Source organism: Hyaena hyaena, unplaced genomic scaffold (genome assembly GCF_003009895.1).
Source record: "Hyaena hyaena isolate Hyena2069 unplaced genomic scaffold, ASM300989v1 scaffold_195, whole genome shotgun sequence".
Lineage (NCBI taxonomy): Eukaryota > Metazoa > Chordata > Mammalia > Carnivora > Hyaenidae > Hyaena > Hyaena hyaena.
The window spans coordinates 1,107,700-1,128,093 of NW_024080827.1; the positions used below are offsets into that span (position 1 = coordinate 1,107,700).

At 37.4% G+C, this 20,394-nt stretch overlaps 1 protein-coding gene across 1 annotated transcript in view; it reads right to left on the reverse strand.

The window, feature by feature from the left end:
• Positions 1–20,394, reverse strand: part of FBXL5 (F-box and leucine rich repeat protein 5) — a 43,653-nt gene that overhangs the window by 16,379 nt on the left and 6,880 nt on the right. Inside the window, exons 2-9 of the mRNA XM_039241539.1 lie at positions 17,783–17,998; positions 14,805–14,900; positions 11,920–12,106; positions 9,081–9,263; positions 6,892–7,017; positions 2,739–2,887; positions 2,037–2,119; positions 410–1,132 (exon numbers count right to left, since the gene is read on the reverse strand). Coding sequence (XP_039097470.1) covers positions 410–1,132; positions 2,037–2,119; positions 2,739–2,887; positions 6,892–7,017; positions 9,081–9,263; positions 11,920–12,106; positions 14,805–14,900; positions 17,783–17,998 — 1,763 coding nt within the window. The remainder of the gene's footprint in view (positions 1–409; positions 1,133–2,036; positions 2,120–2,738; positions 2,888–6,891; positions 7,018–9,080; positions 9,264–11,919; positions 12,107–14,804; positions 14,901–17,782; positions 17,999–20,394) is intronic.

The window sequence follows — 20,394 nt, forward strand, 5'->3', positions numbered from 1 at the left end:
CGGTGTTCCATGAGTTACAAAGAATTTAAATTGACTGAAATGAAACTTCAAGCTCAGGTTATATTGCTTCAGTGCTCTGAAGTAGGACAGACTATGGTGAACTCTTCTGGTTAAATAAATCAGCTGAAGGGAATGACTTACATTTAATTTTTTTTAATGTTTATTTTGGAGACGGGGGGGGGGGGTGCAGAGAGAGAGGGAAACCAAAGTCCTTAGCAGGCTCCAGGCTCTGAGCTGTCAACAGAGCCTGACACAGGGCTCAAACTCACAAGCTGTGAGATCAAGACCTGAGCCAAAGTCAGACATTTAACCAACTGACCCACCCAGGAGCCCCTAGATTCCAATTTTTATCTCATATCTGAGAATGTGAACATGTCCATTTCCTAATATTCTGCAACAGATCACTTACCTGAGACCATGATCTGTGATCTGATAACATCCGGACAGACTGAGAAAGAGAAGTACACGCCCAGTCTCTTGATCAGATTTTTCACTCCCAGAGTAAATTAAGTCTTTTCCTGTAAGCAGTCTAGTCCTTGATGCTTTTTTACACAACGCAGAAGACTCTGGGAGTGCTGACATAGTTCTTAGAGCTGTCCCTGTACAACAAAATGAATGACCACAATACGCAAAGGCTGGGGAAGCACAATGCTGCTGCCAACAGACACTAGTCCTTAGTCCAACAATATCCTTATTGTAACAACCAGAGGAGGAACAACTAAAGTTGGATGCTGTTTCCATTACACAAAGACTTTCAACATTTCTATGTCTCCATTCTACAGCATCTTCAATATCAGCCAAATCTTCAGCATCTAACATCCACACATACGGAGAAGTGAAATTTTCCGAAACAGGCTTAGTCCAGGAGTGTTCGTTATCCATTTCTTCTCCAATGCCTTTGTTAGTTAAATCATGCAAACAAGCATACTGCTTGGTGGACTGCATGGTAATGTCTTTATTCTTCCATGTAGTCGAAGTAATTTTGCCCGCAGAAGTTTTCAAAAGGCCACTCTGATGAGATGTCAGAATTCCAAGGGCTCTAGAAATCTTCTCTAGAGCCACATCGGTGATTTTTTCACATCCAGACAGATCAAGATGCCGAAGACTCTGGCAGCAACCAAGCCAAGACCAACTATAATTAAGAAGTAACAAGACCATTAGTGGTTATTATTAAAATCTTCAAAAGCATTTGACTATATGCAAGTAGATGAAATTTAGAAGAATTCAAATCTAATATAATCTCTCAAATACTTACTGAATATCTACTGTCAGGCACCATTTTAGATGGTAGGAGAAGAAAAGACAGTAAGAGTAATTAGAGGCTAAGAGTACTGCTAACCTAATAGAAAGGTAGGAGAGTACAAAGGTATGGAAGGGAGACACTTCACTTACTTTTCTGAAAAGTAACCAGTGGAGGCAAGGAGGTATATACATCAAAGAAAGAGAATAACTAGTAATTAGAGGAGGAAGATCCAGAAGAAACAAACTCTAGGATCTGGGAAAGAATTAGCCAGAGCCAGAGAAGAATACACCTCTCCCTCTGAAACAGGCAGAGAGGTGCTGATACAAAGGGTGGGAAAGACAAGGGTGAGGAAGAAGAAGAAGGAAAGTGGTGGCACCTAAAGAAATAAAACCTGTGAAGACCATGGCTTGACAAAGTGTTACAATTTCAGAATGTAAGAGGGAGCTTTGCCAAATGGCACTTGGAGCCCAAATGAAACTGGAAACTTCTTAAAAACATATAGTGCCAATCCTACATGACTACTCAGCAAGGCTCAAAGGTCTAGACACAGTACAAGATTATAAAAAAAACAGGATGATGCAGATTCAAGTTTTGGATCAGCTGGAACCTATGGGTAAGTGCAAAGAACTGGAAGGTGCTGTTAAGTTATAACCATACATGACTGAGATGTATCTGGGTAGTAACAAGTAACAGTACAGTTAAGCTGCCAGTATGGAAATAAGAAACAACAGCACAATTCTACTAATTGATAAGTAGAAATCCTTATGCTGAAATATTTAAAAAAATAACTAACCTGTCAAATGCAGAATCTGAAATGTCAGTCTGGGTAAGATCCAGATGCTCCAAGTTAGGACAAAGTTCTAAAATCTGCCTAACCTAATGGGGGGAGAAAAAAAAAATCACTGTAAAGATTGACTTTTAGACTAAGAAAGACATAATATTTAATAAATAATATAAAGCCAGTAGTTCTCAAGCTTCAATGCATGTAAAAATTACTTCCATGCTGCATTACAAATATATATTCTGGGCTCAAACTCTCAAGAATCTGTTTTAGTAACCATGAGACTAGACCCAGAAAATTTATATTTTTAAGAAATTCCCAAGGATATTCTGAGGTAGGACATTACAAGACAGACTTCTAAAACAGTGATTTAATCTCACTTGCTCGTTTTACCATGCCTTACATATAAAGAATCATATGAAACTGGGCTTCAACACTTAGTATCTGTGAAACTGAATTAAATTATTTAACCTCTCCTGGTCTCTGTTTCCTTTCCTACAATGTGCAAACACTATCTATATACAAAGATTACTATGAAAACTGAAATGAAATAACATGAAAGTCAGCGGTGTATGCCTACCCATGGGAGGGCACTCCCTGGGTAAACAGCTGGGTTGTTTTTTTCCCCCTTAATTAAATTCAGAAATAAGTAAACCAAATGTAGATCACTGCTAGTTTTTCTTAATACCCAAACTAGTGCCAATTTATACATACCATTTTGCTGGAAACTGCAGAGCTGTATGCTAATACTATAGTTTTTACTGAAGTACCAACATATGGTAGAACATTGTGAATTAAGCCATGAAGTAAACGTTTTTCCATTTGTGCAATGCTGATAGCAATCGATTCTTCTGCAGACTCTTCTGTAAAACGAATTCAAAAATCTAAGAATTTGATACACTAATTATAATTAGGCTGCTCAAGGAATTACCAAGTTTTTAAATATGAAATTCTTTTTGCTCTTCTTAAACTCCCTTACGTATGCAAAGCAAATTAAATGGACAAGGTCTCACTCGCCAGAACTTAATATTTAACAGGTCTGACGTTAACTGAGAAGAAACAAAAGGGGAAAAAAAAGGTTTACAATGAGAATGAAAGGAAGACTTTTTTCTCATTTGCTTCAGAGCTGACGATTTCCATATCAAAGCTGGAACAGCAGAGAGAAAGAAAAAAGTAACTCCAGTTTTAGGCACTTTAAATATTTAAAAGAACAACAGAAGCTCTTCAAGAAAATATAAGATATCGAAAGAAAAATGACCCATAATAAAAAGTATCATTTGTTACTTTAGTAAAATAAAAGGGACAAAGGAGCTAGAAGAGACTTAAAATAATCAAGTGAGCATGGGACACCGGGATGGCTCAGTTGGTTAAATGTCTGACTTTTAATTTTGGCTCAGGTCATGATCTCATTGTCTCTCATTGTTGTGAGACTCAGCCTTACGTGGGGCTCCCACACCAGGCATGGAGCATGCTTGGGATTCTCTCTCCCCCCCCCCCCGTCCCTCCCCAGCGCTTGTGCTCTCTCGTGCGCATCCGCTCTCTCTCTCTCCCTCTCAAAAACAAATTTTAAAAAATAAATAAAAAACAATTAAGTGAGCCTGGTCATAATGAAGCAAGCAAAAGTAAAGTGCCTTAGAATTTTTAAGAAGTTAAAATTAAGCACGGCATTTGGTTTTTGCTTAATATTTTTTTTAAGTTTATTTATTTATTTTGAGCAAAAGGAGGAGAGGGAATGAGACAAGGAATTGACAGCTCAGAGCCCGACGCAGTGTTCAATCCCACAACCATGGAATCATGACCTTAACCAAAATCAAGAGTGGGAGCTCAATGGACTAACCCGGGGCTCTGGTGTTTGCTTAATAACTTCTATAGAGCCTGGATATGTACAATGGAATGTAGGTCTCCTACAATGGAAAGAATGAATAACTGTATCACCTTTCTCAGGACTGTATTAGAAGTATGCTTACCTGAAGACCTAACTTGAATGTCTCTAAACATAAAAAGTTTAACAGAATAAGACAGTCTCATTTCTTTTTTGAGAAAAAGCAAGGGTGTGAGTGCACAAGCAGGAGAGGGAGAGAGAGAATCTTAAGCAGGCTTCTTGCCCAGTTAGAGAGAGTCCACCATGAGGATCAATCCCATGACCCTGGGATCATGATGTGAGCCAAAATTAAGAGTCAGACACAACCAACTGAACCCCCCAGGTGCCCCAAAATGTCATATTTTTTAATTTTTTTAATGTTTATTTATTTTGGGGAGACAGACAGAGTACAAGCAAGGGAAGGCCAGAGAGATGGCAGACACAGAATCTGAAGCAGGCACCAGGCTCTGAGCTGTCAGCACAGAGCCCAGTGCAGGGCTCAAACCCACAAACTGGGAGATCATGATCTGAGCCAAAGTCAGACACCCAACCGACTGAGCCACCCAGGTGCCCCAAAATCTCCTATTTTTAAAGCAAGTCTCATTTAAAACAAAACTGAATGTAGTTAATAAAAGAAGTATAGGTAAAAAGAACATTCTGAATTTGTGACTACTGGTTCCAAGTTTAAAGATTTACCCTAAATTCCTTGTTTAGCCAGACATATATGTAAAGTACAGAGATAAAAATGACTTTTAGAGAGGTGCGTGGGTGGCCCAGTCAAGTGTCCAACTCTAAATTTTCAGCTTGGGTTATGATCTCAAGGTTTGTGAGTTCAAGCCCCGCATCTGGCTCCACACTCTCTCCCACTCTCTCTGCCCGTCCCCAGCTCTCTCTCAAAGTAAATAAATGAAAACTTTTGGAGGCAAACCATGAGAGACTCCTGAATGCCAAGAATAAACTGAGAGCAGATGGGGGTGGGGGGGATGGGAGAGGGGGTAAGGCACTTGTGGGAATGAGCACTGGGTGTTATATGGAAACCAACTTGACAATAAACTGTTTTTAAAAAATGACTTTTAGCAAACTATTTGTTGTAGTACAATTTGATTCCTAAGTGAGTCTTTTGTTCCTGTAGTCCTATCTAAATCTGTATTGTTTACTGTGAAATCCTAAAAAAAATTAAACACCCTATAAAGAACAGTATCTTTCTGCAAAACTAGTAAAGACAACTAAACTGAAAAAGCACTAATATAAAACACAGTTTGTAGAGGGGCCTGGGTGGCTCAGTCGGTTAAGCATCTGACTTCGGCTCAGGTCATGATCTCACAGTTCATGGGTTTGAGCCCTGCATTGGGCTCTATGCTGACAGCTAGCTTGGAACCTGGAGTCTGCTTCAGATTCTATATCTCCCTTTCTCTCTGACCCTCCCCTGCTCACACTGTGTCTCTCTCTCTTTCTCTCAGAAATTAATAAAACATTTTTTAAAAATTTTTGAAAAAAGCTAAACACAGTTTGTAGATCCAAAGTTTAATCTTAGATACACCAAACAGCTGAACAAATATATTACTTCCCTTAAGGCTCAATCATTACGGGCTTAACCTATCCCTTGCAACATGAACGCTCACTGATAAGCATTGTCTTTGGCTACTCTCAAGTGTTGACACAAACATGCTATATTTGATAATGACTTTATAACTCATGGGTTTTCCTCAAGTTTCTCAGAGGACCTTAACTAATCACACTATTTAAAACTGTAACTTCTTTCTTCTCTTTCTGGCACCCTTTCCTTTTTTTTTTTTTTTACTCCACAGCACTGGACACTACCCAATATAGCATATATATATTTTGCCTGCATTTATTATCTCCCCTGTTCAAATTTTAAGCCTGAGGATTTTTTTTTTTGCGATTTTGTTCACTATTACTCTCATGCTCAAGAGAGTTCTCGTCACAAGCTAAGCACATCCCCAACTCTTAAGTGGCAAAGACCTCTTCCTTATGTAGCACCCTCTAAATGTTCAAAACTGGAACACATAAACATTCAAAACTATGTAAAATGTGGTGACTTCATTTCAGAGAAGTAAACTTGCTACTAAAATAATAATCTTTATATGTTTATAGTCCTCACTTTCCACATGTTTAGTTCTTTTGCCAGACCAGCTTAATATTTTTTAAGTGAGCAATTTAGAATAAAAATTCCCTAAAGTTTTCAGTTTTACCAAGTATTAGAGTATCTTGTCCATTATTTTTTTTTACTATTTCATCTTTTAGTGGTTATTTCCTAGAACAGCATCTAACACAGAATTTATTATCTTCCTCCCCCATACTCCCAAATAGCATCTTTCTGCACCTCTATTACAGCATTTTTTATTAAATACCTTAAATTAAGGATTACGTATTCCAAATTCTCTCCCATATGAGTTCTTTAAGGGTAGGGATAAAGTCTTAGTCACACTTGAGTTCTCCCACGGTACTTAAAGAATAGCTACACTAGTTTTTACATTCCTTTGTCATTTACAGAGAGTTTTCATATATATATACATAAAACTTCCTAATTCCACAACAACCCTGAGACGCAAGTCAAGTGGTAGGACTATTTACAAATGAAGAAACAGATTCAACAGCTTCATGTTCCTTCCTCCAAGCCACAGAGGACTCAATAAATACTGCTGAACTGGTCAAATAAAACGGCCCTAAAACTCAAATTGTAAACTGCAAAGTACAATAATGAATGTACATTACTTCAATAATGAGAACAGTATTGTAATTTTTTAAGTACTTAAATATAAAAATAATTCTGTACACACTTAAAAATTACTTCAAACAGAATAAATTTTAAATTTGCTTATTACTTTAAATTTTACAAAGTAGTAGGCTTAAAAACACAAATTTCTTTAGAAAACACAAAATATGTAAATCATAACACCTAGTAATTTGTAAGTACATAACTGTTAAATATAATACTAATAACGAAAGCAGCATGTACTAATTTTAACCCCAAACATGGCTTACCAGACTCATCTACATCAGCATCTTCATCCCACTCCTGAAAAGCACGGCTTTCATCTTTTCTGTTTTTCACCCATTCCTCGTCAGGTTCAGTATCAAGTTCAGCTGCTGGACCACTATACCAGTCACCTACTCCACAAATAAATAAGAAAACAAAATAAGATCAGACTGGCTACCGTTACCAAAAAAATAATAATAATAATCAATTTACAATAAAAATCTCTGCACACAGAAAATACTTGAGCTCTAGGCAATGGGCCAACTATTGTTAGAAATATTCAACTGTGGTTAAAAAATTACACTTCAATAATACACAAAGGATTCAATTTCAGACATACTAAAAAGAACTATGAAAAATAATTATCAACAATCTTACATGCAATTTTAGAAATCATTGAAAAGAACTTAACCTTTTTCCCCTACTGTGGCTTCACACTGGCACCAGCAATACCCTCCAAATGATGATAGCTAATGATAAGCAGAGACTTTCTGCTCAGGAGTGGATAGTCGACAGGCAATTCAGCAACAGGTAGGAACATAAAGTTTAAGGGGAAAGATTAAGGTAAAGCTAAACCATAAATGTAAAGATCCTGAAGAATACACTGCAATTAATTACATGACTGTGAAGCGAGAAACAATGCAGAATTAACTTACTGAACTTCTAACATTACATGTAAATTAGTTTCTTCATCTCAACACTACTGACATTCTGCACTCGGCCATCTCTGCTGTGCACTGGAGGGTATTTAGCAGCAACCCTGGCCTCTACTCTCTAGAGGCCACTATAATCTCCCAAAATGGCACAAACAAAAATGATTCCACAGACATTTCAAATGTCTTCTGGAAGGTGGTAAAATAAATTCTGACTGAAAACCTCTGGAAACAAATACCATAAATTAAAAAAAAAAAAAAGGAAGAACAAAAATAAAAAAATCTTTTTATTGAAACTTTTTGTTCAAATATATAAAAAACAAAAGAATCATATTCAAGATCTGGTTAACTCCACAGAAGTCTCACACAGCATTTTCACATTTGATCTTCATATCAAATAGTACCTAATTATGTTTTAATTCCAATGAGTTAGTTCTTAACAGTTAAAAATATAGTTAAACAAGAGTACTAAATATATCCATATTTGCCTTGACTCTTCACTTAATATTTCACTTCCCTACAACTAACAGAAAAAATACTTGACATCAAAATATTAATTCTAATCATTTGAATCTGTCTACACAACACTTCAAATAACTTTGCTCAAAAAATAAATATCTAACAACAGCTATTCTAAACATGCTATATATTAATATAAAAAACTTTTAAATTCAATTTAAAACTTAATTATAAGAGAAACACATATTTCCATGTCCAAGTGATAAATCACAGAAAACAATAAACTTTTACATGAATTTGAGGTTAAGAGTCACTTAGCTGAAACTGTTTTAATTCAATGACAGAAAAATGTATGCCATACTACTTGCATTTACTCCACAACTGCATTATATGCTCATGAAAAGGAAATTTTCTTTAACTATTCACATGTCAAAGTAACTTACCACAGTGAATTAAATATGAAATTGTGATTTGTAGAATAAGGCATTACCAATCACAAAAAAACATGCTAAAGACAAAAACAGATTCAGTTACTTTGAGCCACTACCACGGCAGCCATAATGGTGCCTCATCTTTAAATTTTATGGAATTTATTCTATATTTTTAAAATACTGAATCTATTTAAAGCTGTTCTGACAACCTATTAATTTCATTTTTAACTCCAAACAGTCAAAAGTAGGAGGAAGCAGCATTTAAAAAGTAGCATAATGAATATTCATGAACTCATCACCTATCTTCAACAATTATCAACATTTTACCAGTTATTTAGCATCCTCTCCCCTATTTTTTCCTAATTATTTTATTTTTTTTATTTTTTCTTAAATAGTTTATTGTCAAGTTGGTTTTTTCCTAATTACTTTAAAAGAAATTGGACACATCACATAAATCACCCAAAGATACTTTAGCACTGCTAGTTTTTCAAAAGTGTATATAGAGCACACATCATCTAACTACAAAATCTACTTTTTGGTCAACCTCTCAGAATATCCCTCCCTGACCTTGCTTATTAACACCTATGAGCAATCATTTGAAAGAAGAGATTGAAATATTTGTTAAATAAGCTAAAAGTCACATTTACCTACCTCTAGCCCAGTGAACAGGGTAAAGATGTTTCCAAAGAGATCCAGTTTTTGCAAGCTGAGACCATTTAGTGCTTACTTGACTGCATCGACACAATTCTTGAGGATTAAGATAACTGAAAATTGACAGCATTACCTCAGGAGGAAGATGGGTTATACCTGTGGATTGCTCTGACACTTCCGCTTCTGAAATAAAAAAGAAAAACTTTTAACATTAAAGGCTATAAGAGCAAACGCAGTAAGAAATGACAATCACACTTCTAGAAATAAAGTCCAGTGCCTAAAGTCCACTTCTTCCTGCCTGCAAGATGTGAAAAGGAAATAACATGGATTAGTGGTAACATGGGGATGTTCAACTTGTTAAGAACCCGTAGGGTTAAACTATCATGGCCCAAATCATACTTCATCCGTGGGAGCTACAATCATGAACACAGAATTGACTTCCTCTTACAAATGCGTCACAGAAAAAACAATACTCACTTTGTAGCATAAGAAGCATCATTTGAAAAAGGAACCCAGCAGGTTTTACAGCTTCCAGCGTAGAGTCGGCCAGATGATGAGATCTCCAAGGCGTTTTTAATGACACACACGAATCTCGCAACACGTCCCATTCACGTATCAGGACCATGTCAGTGTTCTCCTTGTGTTCCCTCTCTGATTTTCACATCTGATATTAGAGGTCTGTGAAATCTAAGTTCTGTAACCCACGGCTAACCTCCTATTTATGAGCCAGTTGAGACAACGTAAACATTTCTAATGCTGGTATACATTTACCAGGAATCTTTTGTCAGCAACTATTATAAAAAACAGTCACTCAGTGTCCAATTTCCTATAATGAATGAATCACTTCAGTAACTTTCAAAAAAAATGCAAATGAGGCACTGCAATACAAAATATTCTTCATTAAAGGATTACAAAGAATTTGAGGTACTTGGTACATCTGATTTGCCCTCAAAAAGCACCTTACATACAGAAATGCTATGCTCAAATAATTTTAACCTAACCCTTTCCGAATGACAAATATTTAATCATACTACAACTATAATTTGCTTTGAAGGACTGGGAAACTTAAACGTAATAAGTGTGATGCTATTAGATCCCATGTTATAATTACAATTAAACCAGACACAACAGGTCTTGGCTTGGTGTCTAAGGAAAAAGCAGCATTTCAAAGTGAAGCACACAAGTTTTATGGGTTTAATTATAGGTTCACCTATAAAAACATTTTTGTTTCAACATGCATCTCACCTACTTTGTTAAATAAAGAGAAAAGGACCAATTTCAAAGAACTGAAAAAAATCAAGCAATTTTAACGGGAATATCATTGCTATTGCCTATCCAGAAACAGAAGAGAAATTTTTACTAGCCTCAGGATGCCAATTTTCTTTAATGAGATTTTAAAAGGCAAAGTTATCAAAGATCAATCATAAAAATGAAGACATCATCTATGAATAAAAAAAGCAAGAATATTTTATTTGCATTTGTCATTTGTTTTCTCAAAGTAACTGTACACAGAAAAATGATGCCTCTCATTCTCAGTCCCGTGCGTATTACTGGATATAAGACAGTGACACATGGAAAATGATGGAAATAAAACTGTAAGTACAACTGATTTTAAAAACAGGGGGAGGGGCACCTGAGCGGTTCAGTCAGTTAAGTGTCCAACTCTTGATTTTGGCTCAGGTCATGATCTCCTGAGATCGAGCCCCACAAATGGCCCACATCTGGCTGCGTGCTGTCAGCCTGGGATTCTCTCTCTCTCCCTCTCCCTCCACCCCTCCCGCATGCACGCACTCTCTCTCAAAAATAAACCTAAAAAAAATTTTTTTAAAAAACTGATGAAAATAACATGGAAGGATAAAATCAGCCACAATGGTCAATGGAGCTCAGAAAGTTGGATGATACTGCAAAAGTGCTCTGTATATGGCAGCTTTCAATAATTTTGATTGGCCAAAATAATTATTATTATTCCTACCTAAGTTCCTTTAAGAAACATATTGCTTGTGGCCCAAGTATACAGGATTTTTTTTTTTTGAGAGGTGGGGCCAGAGCACAAGCAGGGGAGGGACAGAGAGAGAGAGAGAGACACACACACAGAGACACACACACACACACACTCTCTCTCTCTCTCTCTCTCTCTCTCTCTCTCCGAAGGAGGCTCCAGGCTCTGAGCTGTTAGCACAGAGCCCAATGCAGGGCTAAAACCCACAAGCCGTGAGATCATGACCTGAGCTGAAGTCAGATGCTTAACTGACTGAGCCACCCAGGTACCCCCAGGATGTTAAAATTATCATAAACAATACCAAATTCTTAGAAACTACGGTCTTCAATTAAATGTGCACTTGTAAATATATGGTTTAAATTTATTCCTCAAAGAAAATCTGAAGTTCATTATCAACAAAACACAGATGGCCTCCAAACTAAATCATTCACTATCAAAACCATATGAGACTGATGGTTTAGTCAGTCTGAATCTCAGGGGCACCTGGCTGGCTCAGTCAGTTGAGCATGCAACTCTTAATCTCAGGGTTGTGAGTTCAAGTCCCATACTGGGTGTGGAGCCTACTTAAAATAAAAGTTAAAAAATAAACATATGAGGGGCGCCTGGGTGGCTTAGTCGGCTAAGCGTCCGACTTTCGCTTGGGTCATGATCTCGCGGTTCGTGGGTTCGGGCCCCGCATCGGGCTCTGTGCTGACTGCCAGCTCGGAGCCTGGAGCCTGTTTCAGTCTGTGACTCCCTCTCTCTCTGACCCTCCCCTGCTCACACTGTCTCTCTCTCTCTCTCTCTCTCTCCTAGAAATAAAAAAAAAAAAATAAAAAAAAATAAACATATGAATCTCACCTTTATCTGACTTTTCATCCACAGAATATTTAAAAAACTTCTGTCGCTCCTCAGCTTGATTCCACAGGCTAAGACCTCTAAGGAGTTCCGCAGTGTCCTTCTGGGAGCAGTGCTGTGCAATCACTTTCTTCTTAATATCCTTAAGCTCTTCATAGGTAAAATATTCCATTAACATTGGCTGAAAAACCTAAATGAAACAAAATATTCATAAGGAAAGATGCCTGACAAGTTTTGTTTACACCTTTTTTTAAATGTTTATTTAGTTTTGAGAGAGAGAGAGAGAGAGAGACCCAGTGCAAGTGGGGGAGGGGCTGAGAGAGAGGAGGACACAGAATGGAAAGCAGGCTTTAAGCTCTGAACTGCCAGCAGACAGCCCGACACAGGGCTCAAACTCACAAGCCATGAGACCGTGACCTGAGCCAAAGTCAGATGTTTAACCAACTGAGTCACCCAGGCGCCCCTACACCTTTTAAATTATTAATAGCTCAAGGGTAGTGTTATGACCCCTTATTTCCAAGAAATAAAAATTTTAGTTGTTGCCACCAAGTTAGTTTATCCAAAAAAAGTGTAAAGAATATCACCAAAAGACCCTTCTTTCTATGGTCTCTCTGGCTAATAAATCCCATGGAATTTAAAAGCATTAAAAGCAGAAGGTTTTCTGTACAGAGAAACACTCTTATCAGTCTCCTATGGTTAGACATTGAGGTCAGTTAACTGCCTTCTGCTACTTCAGTAACTGAACTCTACCTCAACAGGGCTTCTAAATCATGAGAAAAGTACTCAGTGTACTAAGAACCATAAAACTCAGAAGTCTACTGAGATCTTGAACTATCTATATTTCTTCTTCGAAACAGATGCTTAGTCCCAACCTCCAATCTACAGAATTAGAATCTTGAAGAAGTGAAGCCAAGGCTTTTGTTTTTGGGGCAGGAAGGGGGAGTGGAGGTACAAAGATAACTTTGATGCACATCACAGGTTAAGAAACACTAGTCTAGTTAGAAGAAAAAAAAACAAAAAAACACTACTCTAGTAACTCAGTAGCTTCACTGACACAATGACTTGGGGACCTTTAAAATATATCCAGGCCAGTATCTCTGACCTAATTTAATTACTCTAGAAAGAGCTGAAAAGTAGTTTGTTTTTAAATACAGATCTGAGTTTAAGATGAAACCATAGGTGAGAATCACCAGAGTAACTAATTTACAACTAAACAAGAATCCAGTTCCTCATAAAATTATTTTTCTATTCCTTACAACCTAACCCTGATATTCACCCCACTTCAGCGAAAGAAGAGAATGGGAAAATGTTCTGGTCAACCGCTCAGTGATAACCCAATACGTGTATAGCAGGAATAAAACTGATAAATTTAACACTACCATTTGATTACCAAAATCCACTACAAAAAAAATCATAAAAAATTCTTTAAAGTTACCATGAAAATACACAAAACATTAAAAAGTTTAAAGAATCCGCTAAAGATTCTATGAAGACATTAAGGTAACAAAAAGCTATTAACACTCAACACAGTGCCATCTACATAGTAAGAAATTAAGTATTACTTGACTACTTAATTAAATAAGAGGGGTGCCAGGGTGGCTCAGTTAGTTCACTAGCTGAGGCTCCACCTGGGGCTTGTGCTGACAGCTCAGAGCCTGAAGCTTAATTCACATTTTGTGTCTCCCTCTCTCTCTCTCTCTCTCTCTCTGCCTCACCCCCATTCACGCTGTTTCTATCTTTCAAAAATAAACATAAAAAAAAAATTAAAAGGCTAAAATGAGCAAATCAGAGAACTCTAGATGCTGGCGAGGATGTAGAGAAACGGGCACCCTCCTACACTGTTGGTGAGAATGTAAACTGGTACAGCCCCTCTGGAAAACAGTGTGGAGGTTCCTCAGGAAACTAACAATAGAACTCCCCTATGACCCAGCAATAGCACTGCTAGGAATTTACCCAAGGGATACAGAAATGCTGAGGCATAGGAGCACATGTGCCCCAATGTTCATAGCAGCACTCTCCACAATAGCTAAAACATGGAAAGAGCCTAAGTGTCCATCAACGGACGAATGGATCAAGAAGATGTGGTTTATCTATACCATGGAATACTACATGGCAATGAGAAACAATGAAATCTGGCCATGTGTAGCAACATGGATGGACCTTGAGGGTGTTATGCTGAGCGAAATAAGTCAGGCAGAGAAGGACAAATATCATATGTTTGCACGTATAGGAGGATTAGGAGGAACTTGACGGAGGAACAAGGGGGAGAAGAAGGGCGGAAATGGTGGGGGAAAGGGAGAGAGGCAAACCATGAGAGACTCTTGAATGCTGACAAAAACTGAGGACTGATGGATGTGGGGGGGAGGGGGGATGGGCATAGAGGAGGACACCTGTGGGGATGAGCACTGAGTGTTATGTGGAAACTAATTTGACAATAAACTATTTGTAAATAAATAAATAAATAAATAAATAAATAAATAATTTAAAGATGTAGAGTAGAGGCCCATAGGTGGCTCAGTCAGTTAAGTGTCTGACATCAGATCAGGTCATGATCTCAGTTTGTGAGTTCAAGCCCTGAATCAGGCTCTGTGCTTGCTGACAGCTCAGGGCTTGGAGCCTGCTTCAGATTCTGTGTCTCCCTCTCTCTCTGCCCCTCTCCCACTCGCACTCTCTCTCAAAAATAAACAATAAATAAATAAATAAATAATTCAATGGAAAACAACAACTTCTCTGAGGGAACAAAATTAATGTTTTTCTTGGGGTTTTCTACCTTTCCTAAAACGAAATGGGGGTTATCTTCCTATACATTATTTTGAAGGATGAAAGGCAAAATAACATCTTAAAAATGTTATAAATCAAATTCACAAGGGAGAAAAAATTATGCTTACCTCCTCTTCCTCTTTCATGTGAGGAAGAAAATCTCTTGTAAAAGCCTCCAATCTCTCTTTCAGCTGTTTTGCATAATTTAACTGCTCATATTCATTCTAGAAACATAAAAAAAATTACATCCTATGAAAGTTTTGCTTCATTGTTTACACTGTACTGATCTTAGGAAGTCAGTTTAAATAATTTACAACATAAAACTTCAGGGAAAAAAAACAGACTGACAAATAGCAAAGTGATCTCTGTACTTTTCAAAGCATAAAGTATGTCCTTAATGGGAGCACCTGGGTGGCTCACTCAGTTAAGCATCTGACCTCAGCTCATGTTCTCGTGGTCCTTAAGTTTGAGCCCCGCGTCAGGCTCTGTGCGGACAGCTCAGAACCTGAAGCCTGCTTTGGATTCTGTGTCTCCTTCTCTCTCTGACCCTTCCCAGCTCATGCTCTGTCTCTCTCTGTCTCAAAAAATAAACATTAAAAAAAAGATGTTCTTAAAATGTCTTGCAAAGGAACCTAGGATTTTTAGTAATGTGATCTCATGCTTCTTTAAAATGTCATAAAAACTCTAAAAGTAGCAAGTATTTCCTCAAAACTTCTACTGATTTCTAAGGTATACATTTACATAATCTCTATGTTTCAGTTTTCTTAATCTATGTCTGAGCAGACCAGAAGAGCCTACTGGACTACATCACCAGAGTCCCTTCACACTCATCTGGGGCACCCTCTGCTTCGTGATCCACAGCATCTGTTATGTTATGCTGACAAAAGACCACAACTACTTCCAAAAATCAGGTATCAACATACTTCTAAAGCTAAGGAGCTCCCAACAATAGCTAAAAAGTTCTTTCTCACAGGAACTAAGATCTCATCTCCCTGTAACATCTAACACTTCTACATGAGGACTCTTAACTTATGCAGAATTTTACAAAATAATGAAACTTTTTAAATGTGGGAATAGGGGCTCCCGGATGTCTCAGATTGAGTAGCCAACTCCTGATTTCAACTCAGGTCACGATCCCAGGGTTATGGGTTTCAGCCCTGTGTTGGGGGCTCCACACTGAGCTTGGAGCCTGCTTAAAAGATCTTCTCCCTCCCTCCCTCCCTCTCTTTCTCCCTCTCCCCCTCGCCCCTGCTCACATGCACGCACACTAAAATTTTAAAAAATTAAATTTTAAAATCTAAATAAATAAATAAGTAAAATGTGGGAATATTTTATCCTGATGAGTCTTCTGTCGTCTCCTCCGTAGTCTCCTCCTTTTTGTACTAATTTATTCAAATGCTTCCCAATATTCCATCCAATGTCCTATCTCTGAAGATTTTACATTTTCCTGAAGCATGCCCAAATGGCTTCCATTTCCATTTCCCATGCTAATAATGATCAAATTTACTTATCTAAATCAAATCACTCTTCTGACCCCGAAACCCATCTATACCTCCTCCCATTAATAAGTGCCCACCTGGACTGCACTAGCAGTTCAAATCCAACGTGCCCAAAATGGGTCTTTTTATTCCCCAAGCCTCTTCTATATTCCCTATGGAGTCAGACTCAATTCTCATTCTTGTTCCGTTCTCTTTTTCCTTTCCCTTTTCCTTTATATGCAAGCACTACATTCTATCAATTTTATGTCCTACATAATTCTCAAGTCTGTCTCCTTCCCTCCATCTCCTCTAGCCACTACTTTAGTTCAGATCTTAATCACTTTATTGAACAATACATGAATGTGACATAAAACTGAAAGAGTACGAAACTGAAAGAATACAAAGAGTATTCAATAAAAAGTAAATCTCCCTCCCATCACTACCCAGCGCCCTACCCTCACCCCATTACCCGCCTTCCCATACAAGGAGTTACTGTGCCTTCTTCGAGACACGACTACAAGACTCTTTAGAATGCTCTTGGTCTTCCTACTTCCGTCTTATTTCCCTTCAACCCACCCTCCTCCATGCTGCTCAGCAGTCCTGCTAGAACACAAGTCTATAAGTGAAAGGCGTGTCACTCAGGAGTTCCAACTTACGTCTATGCTTCACCAAGCCAGAAGGGAGATAAAATTTCAAATTCCCACAGTACATAAATATAAACAAAAGGAAAATCTTTCTAAATCATTATCCTAAACAACACTCAAATATGTCTAATTTTATGTTATACAATTAAAAAATTGTCCCATTTATCCCTGTACCCTAAAATATGGAAAAAGGAAATACAGTAAATGTTATAGCTAACATTCAATTTTTAAGTAAATAAACTTTTTTTAAAAAGCATTCATTCATTCTAGTCACAACCTCACCTTTAGTCACTAGTAACTGCATTTATTATAGCTTTCTTCTAAGAGTTGAGCAAATGTTACCAGAAAGCAAAAATTTTGTGGTAATTAAAATTTCAACTTACAAAAACAACTTTAAGGAGTAGCATTCACTATAAACTTTATATACAGTAATAAAAAGGTAGCTGACAAAGATTCTCGTCAACCTGACAGGTTCAGGCTCCTCTGAGCCCTCTTCTCAACCAGGCCTCAGCCTTGAGCTCTGTCAGTGGCCCACTTAGTCTAGTTTTAGCATAAGTCATTCTGAGTCAGTTTAGCAGAAATCCTTCTACCCTTGACATCTGATCATACTCAGTATCTATCCAAGCTCAATATATCGCCACCCTGATCTGCCTTCATCAAAAATCCCTTTGAGTCAGTCTAGAAGATTCTCCCTAGCCTTGATGTTTCCTCTTAGTAATTTTCCTGACCCCCCACTCTGTTCCTTGGCTATAAATCCTTAGATATCCTATTCCAAGTTGAGCTCAATCTCTCTCCCCTACTTCAAAACCCCAATGAAGTAATCCCTTACATAAAGTCTTCCTTAGAAGACTTTGTCTTTAATAAGTGTGGGAATATTTTTTTCTATAACATAACATCATTTACTATAAAATACTAATAGGTTTTGTTAAGACATCCTAGTAAGGACACAGCTGTGACAGTTAAATATCCATTTTTGCAACTCACCTTTACATTCTTCAGTCCCTTTTCAAAGAGGCTAAGCATCTCAGAGAGTTTATTGTCAGAATGCACATTATAAATGGTCTGGCTGCGTTGTTGAAGCAAACCGATAATGTATTCATTTTCGATCTGCTCATGCATTTTGAACTCCTTAAAAGTAGCATACAGAGACTGCAGAAGAGCACGGAAATCATTGTTGTTGGAAAAGTTCGTTTTAGAAAGCTGAATAAAAATTTTAAAAAGAAAGGCATAATAAATATATGTAAACATATACCAATAAAAAATATTCAAATGCATATCTATTTCATTTTGTACATAGCAAAATACCTCCCTTACACTTATTTGTTCAAGTACACATAAAGGAAATTCATAAATTAACAAATTACAATGGTATAACAAAAAATAAACTAGGGTCAAAAAGGTAATGGTTTGCATTCTGAAGAGCTTGATGATACAGGAAACTGATGCATGCACCAAAAAATCACGTAGCTTCTTTAAATAAAAGGGATTAGACCAGACTCCCTCCAAACCTAAATTTCTGTTATACATATACTAGATACAGATACTGCATAAAGTTATATGGAATTTTAAAATAGTTGTATTAGGATAATGTGATAAGTGCTTTTTTTCCAAAATGTTCTTTATGCTATTATATTACTTTTACAACGTAAAAATTTAAAAATATTATAGTTTGTTTAAACTTTAATATGAGTCTGTTTCAGAAACAATTATAAAACATTGAGCTATTAGACTATTACTAGGGACACCTGGGTGGCTCAGCTAGTGAAGTGTCTGACTCTTGATCTTGGCTCATGATCTCATGGCTTGGTTCATGGGATCAAACCCTGCGTCCAGCTCTGCGCTGACAGGGTGGAACATGCCTGGGATTCTCTCTCTCTGCCCCTCCCCTGCTCGTTCTTGCTCTCTCTCTCCCTCAAAATAAGTAAATAAACTTTAAAAAAATTAGATGCTTTAAGGGGAACTAGTTTTTGTTTTTTAAGAAAAAAACAGAATAAACAGAAAAGAAATCATATACTTTTCTGAGGTGGAGGCACTGCAATAGTACAACACGGAAACCTAGTACGTCACAGCATGAGAAAGTAAATGCACTTTCTTTCTTTTTTTTTTTTTAATATTTTTATTTATTTCTAGGAGAGAGAGAGACAGCGTGAGCAGGGGAGGGTCAGAGAGAGAGGGAGTCACAGACTGAAACAGGCTCCAGGCTCTGAGCTGGCAGTCAGCACAGAGCCCGACGCGGGGCACGAACCCACGAACCGCGAGATCATGGCCTAAGCGAAAGTCGGACGCTTAACCAACTAAGCCACCCAGGCGCCCCAGTAAATGCACTTTCAAAAAAGGCGCAATCAATGACAAAACAAAGAAACACTATCATTTACTTTAATTCTATTATTCAACCAAAGAAAATGACTATTCAGATGTAATTTTTTACACTGATGGCAAATTAAATTCTCACGTCTAAATGCATAATCTTATGAAGAAACCGGATTCAAATTAAAGCTCAAAAGAACATAGAAACCCTCCACTGCCATATTAAATCTACTTTCTATTATACCAACTCCAGCTTCAAAGTTCGTTTTCAGAGGGAAAACCTGATTAGGTTAAAAACACAGACAGTAAAATGGAGGAGAAGCAGTTACAAACACTACGCTTCCGAGACTTGGTTTGCCAAGTCTGAGCAGTCTCTAAGCTGCCTCACTGCCTGTTCTCAGCAGTAGTGGGCTTGTGACAAAGCATCAGAAAAGATGGTAAACACCTAAAGCAGAACTATTCCACTATACATGCCCGGGTTAACTAAGTATCTTAGTAAAATGTATGTGTGTTAGGTATGGTCATGTGTAGGAAGTGACACGCACTGCTGTGGGAAGTGAACAGGGAACAGATCCCAGTTCTACCGTTTATTTAGCTGTGTAACCCTGAGTAAGTTACTTTACTCCTTCAACACTTTAGTTTCTTCTTGGTGTTAAATGAGAACAATATCTGTAGTTCGCATCTGAAATTAAAATGAATTGGTGCTTAATGTTAGCTCTAGCCATTCTGAAAATTAACCATTTGTTTTTATGATTCATGCTTTTTTTTTTTTTTTTTTTTACTCAATTCAAATAGTTAATGGGCAGCTATTAAGAGCTGGGCATTGTTCCTGTACTTGGGACAGATAGATCATGAACAACAAAACAGACATCTCTGCCTTTATGGAACTTATAGTCTAGCTAAGAGAAGCAACACAAGGACTAGGGGCCACAATAAGTAAGTAAATTATCCAGAACAGGGGGTTGGAAACTTTTTCTGTTAAGGGCCAGATTTTTAAGTTCTACAGGGCATACTCTGTAACAACTAATGTAGCTGTGGTAGCATAAAAGCAGTCATACAAATGAATGTGGCTATGTTCCAATAAAACTTTATTTATGGATAGAGAAATATGAATTTCATATAATTTTCACATGTCAAAATATTATTCTTTTGACTTTCTCCAACTGTTTAAAAATGTAAAAACCATTCTTAGCTCCTGAGTCATACAAAAACAAGAGGTAGAACAGACCCGATTACCCCAATATAGATTTTATCCTAAGAAATGCTACACAAGATCACAACAAAATTCA